At 44.7% G+C, this 10,866-nt stretch overlaps 1 protein-coding gene across 1 annotated transcript in view; it reads left to right on the forward strand.

The window, feature by feature from the left end:
- LOC102002556 (ATP-binding cassette sub-family A member 17-like) overlaps positions 1–10,866 on the forward strand; it is a 75,407-nt gene that overhangs the window by 8,359 nt on the left and 56,182 nt on the right. The window contains exons 3-6 of the mRNA XM_026780668.1: positions 945–1,072; positions 2,182–2,344; positions 5,832–6,091; positions 8,229–8,345. Of these exons, the coding sequence (XP_026636469.1) occupies positions 945–1,072; positions 2,182–2,344; positions 5,832–6,091; positions 8,229–8,345 (668 nt within the window). The remainder of the gene's footprint in view (positions 1–944; positions 1,073–2,181; positions 2,345–5,831; positions 6,092–8,228; positions 8,346–10,866) is intronic.

Consider the following 10,866-nt stretch of genomic DNA (forward strand, 5'->3'; position numbering starts at 1 on the left):
GCTGGTCTCGAACTCACAGAGATCCGCCTGCCTCTGCCTCCCGAGTGCTGGGATTAAAGGCGTGCGCCACCACCGCCCGGCTGGTTTTTCTTTTTGAGACAAAGCTTGTCTAATATATAATCCTGGCTGCTCTGGAACTCACTATGTAGAACAGGCTGGCCTTGAACTCACAGAAATCCATCTGCCTGCTAAGTCCTAGGAGTGCTGTTGCACCACCATAGCCAGTGAAAAAAATAAAAAAAATAGAAAGGAAGAGATCTAAATATGCTAAGTAAAGAAAAGAACAATAACCTTATAACAACAACAATAATAATGAAAAACATTATTTTATATGACATCTTTTCTATCCTTTTTTCTAATTATGTTGATATATAAATACAGCATTTACTATTATAGTCAGCAACATGGCTCCATGGCTTACCACATAAACAGGACAGCTTAGTTCAATCCTTGGAACCCACATAAAGAAGAAGAAGAGAACCGACTGGAATTCATGCCGTGACCTCCACATGCTCTTGCACTCACATATCACACGTGATAATGAGTAAGAGCTAGCTAGCCCTTTCCCTCCTCAGCATCACTTCCGGGATTCACAGACAGTTGTGGACTGCACTATATGTTCCAGACTGAATAACAACAAAAACAAAAGATGGGGCTTCTCTGTGTAGTCCTGACTCTCCTGGGAGTCACACTGTAGGTCAGCCTGGCTTCAAACTCTGCCTCCAGAGTGCTGGGATTAAAGGTGTGTGCCACCACCTGGCTAAAAGCCATGCCTTTTAACTAATTTCATTTTGAGTGTATGTCTCTCTCTGCTCATGTGTTTGCAGAATGACTGAGTAAGTGAATGGCAAAACAAGCTGGAATCTGAAATCCCCATAGGATGACGGTTTGGGATCACTTGCTTTCATGCCAGCTAGTCACTAACTGGAGTTTTCTCTTTGTAGTTGTAGGCTTTCCTTCAGTGCCTTTATTTGAAAACTATATAATTAAGGATCCCAAGTCTTTCTTCATACTGGTAGGAATTGTTTTTGACCACAGCTTCAATAGCAGCAATGAACCTTTGCCACTAATGGTAAGATAACCTTCCTATAACAACCTATAATGATTTTTTTTGGGGGGGGGAGGTGATTTTCAAGACAGGGCTTCTCTGTGTAACAGTCCTAGCTGTTCTGGAACTTGCTTTGTAGACCAGGCTGACCTCGAACTCACAGAGATCTGCCTGCCTCTGTCTCCCAAGTGTTGGGATTAAAAGCGAGCGCCACCACCACCTGGCCCCCTATAACAATCTTACTATGTGGTTACATCCTTGGTGTGGGTCAGTCAGGTTCTCCACCCTCCAGCTTTCTTCTATGGCAGCTTTGTTGACTTATTCCAGAGGATACGAGTGGATATTCCACCTTCACATCTTACAGCCCACTCAGTTGTTTCAGACTGTTTAAAAGAAATCTGTTCTAGCTGAGCAGTGGCGGCGCACGCCTTTAATCCCAGCACTTGGGAGGCAGAGGCAGGCGGATCTCTGTGAGTTTGAGACAAGAGATCTCAAACAAGAGCTATAAGAGCTAGTTCCAGGACAGGCTCCAAAGCTACAGAGAAACCCTGTCTCAAAAAACAAATGCAAAAAACAAAAAAAAACCCAAAAAAAGTAGTATGTTAAACAAGAATATTTGATTTATGTTTTGCTATAGGTGAAACACTTGTGTGTAGCTTTTGTGCTATACAGGCAGTTTAATGACTTTTAGAACTTGCACCGTGACTAATAAAACCAACCATATTTTACAAGCATGTGTTAATGACATACATACATGTCAGATACCATATCGTGTAACCGTCCAGGCAGCTAATGGGTCAGAGACTGTTTCCATCCCCCTTTCACGCTGAAGGAGCCGAGGAAAAAATGATTGAGATTAAGTAACTTGACCAGGGTGACTGCATTTTAATAAGAAATTTGGGGCTGAGGTCTAGGTGACCTGGTTCCAGAGTATTCTGCAGTTCATTGCTCCTTTCCCAGGTTGGTCACAGGGATAATTTGCAGAGAAATACAAGGAAGACCGTTATGTTATTCTAGGAGGGACACCTGTCTGTGTGGCCTTAAAGAGTAAAGACAAATAGTTTTGCTCTGTCGTGTACCATTGCTGAGTTCCAGGATCTCGTGGCCAAATGTTTTCTCTCTGTTTCTCGTAGGTTAAGTATGACTTGCGCTTCAGTTATGTTCAGAGGAACTTCGCACAACGGAGGCATTTCATTTTTCAAGAGGAGATAGAAGGCTGGTGCACAGCCTTTCTTTATCCTCCTAATCTAAGCCAAGAACCCCGGGAATTTGCATATGCTGATGGGGGAAGCCCTGGTGAGGAAACTCTGAAGCCTGTAATATTACCGTGAGCACAGCCACATTTGCCCTGTACCACTGTTTGTGATACTGTTTGGCTAAGTGGATGCTCGCCTAAGATTAGCATTTCAGTAGAGGTCCAAGAAGCTGCCTTTGCAAAATGTGGCGTTCAATAAAATGCTTATATTCCAGTATGAGGTAAAGCAGCAGGTATGTATTTTAATTGCTTATAATGGCATTGAATTGCTTGAAAGAATGAAAGCATTTTACAAGAACAGGGGCGTGTGCTTCTATATTTGTAACGCTCTGCTTTTTAAAGTATGTTTGCCACTGTTCCCTACAAACAGCTCAAGCGAATTTCTTTAATTTGTTGAAATTCCTGTAAAATAACGACTTCTCTACCTTTTTCTTTTCATTTTAGGAAAGTTACTCCCGGGAAGGAAGCATACCTCAGTGGTACTTGCCTAGCATGAGACCCCTCATGTTCAGTCTCTAGTACTGCCAGAACTAACAGGCGCTGCTGACTGTTAGAGATGTATGGGAATTCATCCTGGTACAATGGTTGCTTCTGAGGTTACTGACAGGAAAGGCCTCCCGGAGGCTAAAGAACACAAGGTCCCCAGATGCTGCTTTCTGCCACACCAGCCTCTGCCTGATGGTGTGGTTAGGGACCAGCACTCAGCCAGAGAATTAGGGAGACACCAGTGCATTTACCTTGAGCGCAGCCACCTGGTCCCTGTTGAGAACCCACGTGCAGGACCAGAGTGGAACCATAAGCATAACAAGAGTGGCCAGTTATTTAGGGAAGATGTAGCCCTCATCATGACAGAAACATGACTTACGTTTTGTGAATCTGTAATGTTTGTGTGACCTCCCTGCTCTACCTGTAAGTAGCACTCTTGTTTTTCTGCCCCTTCCCCAAACCCTACAGTTTTGGGGATCAAACCCAGGACTTTCCACATATTAGGCTAACACTCTACTAATGAGCTATACCTCTAGGCCTGTGCTGTTGTTTATTCACTTTTTAAAGATGATTTATGGCAGGCAGTGGTGGTGCATGTCTTTATTCCCAGCACTAGGGAGGCAGAGGCAGGTGGATCTCTGTGAGTCGGGGCCAGCCTGGTCTACAAGAGCTAGTTATAGGACAGGCGTCAGAACCACAGAGAAACCCTGTCTCAAAAAAAACCAAAAAAATAATAAATAAAAATGATTTATTTATTTATTATGCAGTGTTCTGCCTGCACGTGTGCCTATACGCCAGAAGAGGGCACCAGACCTCATTTTAGATGGTGTGAGCCACTATGTGGTTGCTGGAAATTGAACTCATGATCTTTGGAAGAGCAGCCAGTGCTCTTAACCTCTGAGCCATCTCTCCAGCCCATTTGTTTACTTTTACAGCACTGAGGAAAGAGTTTAGCATCTCACATATGCCTGCCAGATATCTCAGTCCTGGGAGGCAGAGACAGGCTGATTCCTAGGGCTCCCTGGTCAGGCTAGCCTAATTAGCAAACCCCAGGTCCCAGTGAGAGACCTTGTTGATGGCTCTTGGGCAATAACACCTGAGTCTGGCCTCTTCCTGTGCACACATGCTCATGTGCACACATGCGGGTGGTGGGGGCAGGGTAGAGTGGGTGCTGAACACATGACCTCTGCATTGGCTAATACTTCATTTGAATTTACTGCTCTTTCTGAATCCTCTTGTTGGTTCTATCCACTTTGCCCACCCACAACTAGCTGGAGAATACTAGCTGCCCCTTTTTCAGATCGCATAACAAGCTCCACTCTTTTGTCTCCCACTTTGGAGTCATACCCTAAGAAACTGCCCTTCCCCTTACTGTTTTGCTCAGGATAAGCAGATAACATTAAAATCAGAAGGTGAGGTGTTCCTAGGGGTCCTGTGTCCTAATTCATATGTAAATGCAGGCTGTTCTTTTGTTTTCTGACTGCTCAGACCCAAATAATCACACAGAAACTATATTAATTACAACACTGTTTGGCCACTGGCTCAGGCATATTCCTAGCTAGCTCTTACATCTTAAATCAACCCATTTCTATTAATCTGTGTATCACCATGAGCCTGTGACTTACCAGTAAGGTTATGGTATCTTTCTCCTTGGGCAGCTACATGGTGTCTCTTGACTCTGCCTTCTTTCCTCCTCTATCTCTGCTTTTATTTCCTGCCTTGCTATATTCTGCCCTCCCATAGGCCAAAGCAGCTTCTATGTTAACCGATGGTAATAAAACATATTCATAGCATACAGAGGGGAATAACAGGCATATGCCACATCAGGTATAACATATGGCTTCAAAGCTGGGTTGTAACTCCCAGATTCTGTAATCCTTCTGTGCAAGAAGCACTGCTGACTTTCTTCTCATAGCTCTCCAGTAAGAGTAGGGGAGAGCTTTTCTCAGTGTCTGCTTCCTGTCATCTTGTTCTCTGCTGTGGAAATGGACACAACTGTATCTAACAGTGCAGACATCCCTACTTGGCACCCACTTTCCCTGGACCCGCCCCTTCCATGGCAGCCCCCAGTTTCCTCTTTGGCAATTCCAGACTTATGGAGAAGTGATGGCCCATAACTGAGATGCTCTCCACATGAAGCAGCATATCCCCAAGTGAGGGCCCAGGAGCCATTCCTCACATGCAAGATACACGTTCTCCAATTCATTTTAGGTTTCTTGACTTCTCACCAGTCAAGCAACTGTTTTTCCAAAATTGATCATCAGCCCCTCATTATAGGATGACCAACACAATTGTCTTTAAGTCTTGTGCCTGCATGCTCACCAACTAGAATCCAAACCTAAGTACCCAAGTATTTACTCTGATTCTAGAAAATACCCTATAATTGTTTAGTGAAAACACACATACAAACCAAATAAGAATGCATAGCAATATCCAGGACTCATTGCCAGCAATTTGCCCTTCCCTGTTTCAGTTTGACAGATCTGGAGGTCTGCCTGTGTCTAGACAATGGGGCACTGTGGTCGCTTCTACTGCAGGGCTCTGTACTACTCTACTGCCCTTGCATGGAGGCTGGTTACCCTTGCTTGGAACTAGATAACCACTAGGGATCCTTACCTTGCAATCTATTTTTATTAAAAGTTGATCCTGGCACACCAACTACACCCATAAAATGAGTGTTGCTTATGATAAAGACAGTGTTTGTGGCTTGCCAGCAAAATACAGCAGTCACAACACAAGAAGTCTGCGTCTTTCAAGTGCTTTGAGTCTAACTGTCCTGTGTTTACTGTATAATCAAAACTACAGAACAGGTGCTCTGTCCACAGAGATGGAGAATGAAGGGAGACGATCCCTAGCAGACCCTTGTCATTGCTTCATTCCCATGACTCTCCAAAGTGGCTCCTCTCTGACCTCTGTGGTATCACGAGACCCCCAAGAATACGTGCTGGCTGTTGTCTGTCTTAATGACTAGCCAGGATCCACCTGAATTTTTGGTCATTTTGATCATCAGCCTCTTATGCGTGATATTCTGCTTTCTTGCAGGATACAACGGAGAAGGCTTCCTATCAATACAGCACGCAGTAGACAGAGCTATCATGCGGCACCATGCTCCCAATGCAACACAAAACATGTTCAAGGATCTCAAAGTACTGTTGCAGAGATTCCCGTTTGGGCCCCATATCCAGGACCCATTCTTAGTGATCCTTCAGAATGAGTTCCCTCTGCTGCTCATGCTCAGCTTCATCTGTGTCGAGCTCATAATCATCAGTTCCATTGCACTGGAGAAGGAGAGGAAAGTGAAGGTAGCTCTGTCCACTCAGAGGGGAAGGACAGGGCTATGGGGAGGATGCTAATGAAATATCTCGGGGGACCGAGGCCCAAGCAAGTGGAAGGATTCGTCAGCCTCGGGTGAACTGAAAAGCAGAAGTGTTTTCATATTTTTATCCTGCTAGCAGTTTAGGGAACCCCATCTCTTATCACACATGGTCTTTCTTTTAGGTTGCCCAGCCTAGTAGGTCTGCTCAGTTAGCACACTGTCGCTAGCAGGGCAGGCGTTCAGACAGTGTCCACACAGAGGGGATTTTTAGCCACAGTTAACCCACTACCATTTTGTGGCAAGATGTCTGAGAAGCATCTTCTAGGAAAATACAACCGAAGACAGGATTTGTTCCCTCTGAGTTGGTCCCGAAACTGTTTCACTACTCACTTTCTGTGCTCGTCTGTTTACACAGCCTCTATCACTTCTTTTCTCATGTTCTAACCTTTAAAAAATATCTTGTATTGCTTAGGCTCTTGTTTCTCAGACGTGGTCTCATTCGGCAGCCAGTAGTGACCCAGAACCCACTGTGTTATCCAGGCTGACCATGTACTCATGGTCCATTTGCTTCGGCCTCCCCAGTGCTAGAGGTTCATCTGGATAAAATCTTCTCTTTAATTTTTTTCTCTTTTTAATTTTTTTTTGGGGGGGGTTTGGTTTTTCGAGACAGGGTTTCTCTGTAGCTTTGGAGTCTGTCCTGGAACTCACTCTGTAGACCAGGCTGGCCTTGAACTCACTGAGAGCCGCCTGCCTCTGCCTCCCAAGTGCTGGGATTAAAGGTGTGAGTCACCACTGTCTGGCTTAAAATAATTTTTAAACTTATGTATTTTATGTGTAGGGTGTTTTCACCTGCATGTACATCTGTATACCAGAAGAGGGCACTGATCCCCTGCAACTACAGTTAGAGATGGTTGTGAGTCACATGATATGGGTGCTGGGAATTGAACTCAGTAATTCTGGAAGAGTAGCCAGTGCTTTTAACCAATAAGCCATCTCTTCAGCCCAAATTTCCTTCTCTTTTTTATTGATTATTATGATTGCATATTAAAATCTTTTTTGAAGCTTTTCTGGGCCTCATTGACGACATCTGTAGCTGGGGAGCTGTTTGCCCTGGCCTGCCTTGTCTCTGCAATCAGGAGGAAGAGGCAGACCAACGAGGGTGCGTCTCGAGGCTGCCTATGGGATGGATGCTCTGTCCAACTTCATACTCACTGAAAAGCCCTGGGGAACGAGGAGCTTCTGTCATGCGGCTAGCACACCCACTTAGTTCCCACTCCTGTGATGGAATTGGATCTTCCCGATTTTTTGCTTCAGCAGCAAATTTGTGTAGAAGCTGGTAGGCATAAAATATCTACTCTTTGGTCATGTTTTTGTTCTTTATACTCGAATCTTCTTTTCGGATTAATTTAACATTGTGGAAGTTAGACGTGCTGGCTCAGGCCTAGAATTCCAATGACAAATAAGCTGTTTGTTCGTTCATTTACTGCAAGTAAATGGCCCTGAGAATAAAGTCCAAACTTATAAAGTCCAATTTTTTTTTTTTTTTTTGGTTTTTCGAGACAGGGTTTCTCTGTGGCTTTGGAGCCTGTCCTGGAACTAGCTCTTGTAGACCAGGCTGGTCTCGAACTCACAGAGATCCGCCTGCCTCTGCCTCCCGAGTGCTGGGATTAAAGGCGTGCCCACCATCACCCGGCTAAAAATTTTTTTTTTGAGACAAGATCTCAATATAGAACCCCTGACTGGCCTGTAATATAGACTAGACTGGCCTTGAACTTCTGACAAATTCTGCTGCCTCTGTCTCCCAAATGCTGGCATTATAGTCATACATTACTATACTTTGCTTTCAAGTCTGGGCTTCTTAGGTGTCCTACTTCTAAATTCTCCTAGCGATTGGTTTTAAATTTAAAGTTGGTTTATGCAGTGCCTCCTCTGCCGTAGTTGAGCCGAGCACCCTCCCTGTTTATTCTCTCGCCTTCTGGCTGAGTCCGTCTCCATCAGCCCCAGTAGCCGTTTCTCCCCAAGACACCCAGCCTGTCGTCCTAACCTACTGAGTCAGTGATGTTCCAGACTCTACCTAGGATGAGTGACGAGACTCTAACACGTGGCTCTTTCCCTGCCTCCAGGAATATATGTGTCTGATGGGCTTGGAGAGCTGGCTGCACTGGGTTGCCTGGTTCATCACGTTCTTCATTTCTGCCTTAATTGCTGTTTCTGTTATGACCATTCTTTTCTGCACAAAGGTATGCTTATTCTTTAGAATATGGTGAGCTCTGAATGGATAGGAGAGAACCTGGAATGGTATGGGTGATATTGTTATTGGTGACCATTTGGAAAATCTCTGATGAATATTCAGAGGTATTGGCTGAAATTCTGGGGAATTAAGCATCCTTCCTCCTCTTCTTCCCATTTCTGTTCCTTTTCTTTTTGAGAAGGAGGCTCATTACAGACCCCTGGCTGGCCGAGAACCCACTGTGCAAGCCAGGCTGACTTGAATTTGTGTGAATTCCCAGCCTTCCCTAAAGTGCTGGGTCTCACTCTTGTGCTGTCCTACCTAATCTAGTAGGAGGAACTTGAAGATCACAAAATGCATTTTTACAAACTTTAAAGTTTTGGGTTTTTTTTTTTTTTTGGTTTTTTTCGAGACAGGGTTTCTCTGTAGCTTTGGTGCCTGTCCTAGAACTAGTCTTGTAGACCAGGCTGGTCTCGAACTCACAGATTTCCTCCTGCCTCTGCCTCCGAAGTGCTGGAATTAAAGGCGTGCGCCACCACCACCCGGCTACTTTAAAGATTTTTTAAAAAAGATTTATTTATTTATTTATTATGTATACAGTATTCTGCCTGTATGTATGCCTGCAGGCCAGAAGAGGGCATTAGATCCTATTACATTTGGTTGTGAGCCACCATGTGGTTGCTGGGAATTGAACTCAGGACCTCTGGAAGAACAACTAATTAGTGTTCTTAATCCTTGAGCCATCTCTCCAGCCCCACATTTTTTTTTTTTTTTTGTTTTTCGAGACAGGGTTTCTCTGTGGTTTTGGAGCCTGTCCTGGAACTAGCTCTTGTAGACCAGGCTGGTCTCGAACTCACAGAGATCCGCCTGCCTCTGCCTCCCGAGTGCTGGGATTAAAGGCGTGCGCCACCACTGCCCGGCCAGCCCCACATTTTTTTATTGCTTTATAAATAATACCATAAAATTTTCCACTTCCTCCCCTCCTCCCACTTCTCTCTTGCTCCTCCACTCACCCTCCCTCCCTTCAGTCCTAAGAGAGGGCAGGATACCCTGCCCTGTGGGAAGTCCAAGGCCCTCCCCACTCCATCCAGGCCTAGGAAGCTGTGCATCCAAACAGACTAGGACCCCAAAAAGCCAGTACATGCAGTAGAGACAAATCCCAGTGCCATTGTCCTTGGCTTCTCCGTCAGTCCCCATTATCAGCCACATTCAGAGAGTCCGGTTTGATCACATGCTCGTTCAGTCCCAGTCCAGCTGGCTTTGGTGAGCTCCCATTAGATCAGGCACACTGTCTCAGTGGGTGGACCAATCCCTCATGGTCCTGACTTTCTTGCTCATCTTCTCCCTCCTGCTCTTCAACTGGACCTTGGGGGCTCAGTCCAGTGCTCCGATGTGGGTCTCTGTCTCTATCTTCATCCATTACCGGACGAAGGTTCTATGGTGATATTCAAGATATTCATCAGTGTGGCTATGGGACAAGGCCAGTTCAGGCACCCTCTCCTCTGCTGCCCAAGGACCTAGCTGGGGACATCCCAGTGGACACCTGGGAACCCTTCTAGAAATAGCCAGAACAGCCCCACAATTTTACAAACTTTAAAAGATAATTTTCATGCTGAACAATGGTTGAAAATAGCTGGGCAGAAAAACAAAACAAAACAAAACAAAAATCTGGGTGGTGGTGGCACAGTCCTTAATCCCAGCACTTGGGGGCAGAGGCAACAGATTGTTGTGAGTTCAAGGCCAGCTAGGAGGCAACAGATTGTTGTGAGTTCAAGGCCAGCTAGCCAGGGCTACACAGAGAAACCCTGTCCAAAAAAAAAAAAAAAAAAACGCACACACACACAAAACAATAGATGAAAATAGTTACTGTAACTATTTTGCTTCCATGGTATCATGCTTTTCTTTTATGCTGCCAATGGTTTTTTTGGGGGGGGGGTTCGGTTTTGGTTTTGTTTTATTTTATTTTTTCAAGACAGGGTTTCTCTGTATTTTTGGTGCCTGTCCTGGAACTAGCTCTTGTAGACCAGGCTGGTCTCTAACTCACAGAGATCTGCCTGCCTCTGCCTCCAGAGTGCTGGGATTAAAGGCGTGCCAATAGGGTTTGATATTAACATTTGCCTGCTTGAATTTAATAATCCACAACTTGGATATATAAAAACTTACCTTTTAAATTGTTAATGTTGTGTTAGTGTGGTGAAAGAAAGAAAAGCTCAGACTAAATAGGAAACTATTTCAACAAAGGAAATAACCAGAAAGCATTAAAACAGAAGACATGAGGTAGCAGAAGGAGCAGCAAGTGTATGTCACAGTGATCATGTGACACACACCTCCACTTTTGCTGGAGGTGTAACTCAGTGGTAGAACACATGCCTGTTGTATTTAAGGCCCTTATACCCACAATAACGCCCCCAAAGGAAAAAAATCCACATTAGGGCAAAAATTTAATCCAAACTTATTTTTTCCTTGAAAATGCTCATAGCAGGGCTGGAGAGATGGCTCAGTGGTTAAGAGCATTGCCTGCTCTTCCAAAG

Source organism: Microtus ochrogaster, chromosome 7, assembly GCF_000317375.1.
Source record: "Microtus ochrogaster isolate Prairie Vole_2 chromosome 7, MicOch1.0, whole genome shotgun sequence".
NCBI lineage: Eukaryota > Metazoa > Chordata > Mammalia > Rodentia > Cricetidae > Microtus > Microtus ochrogaster.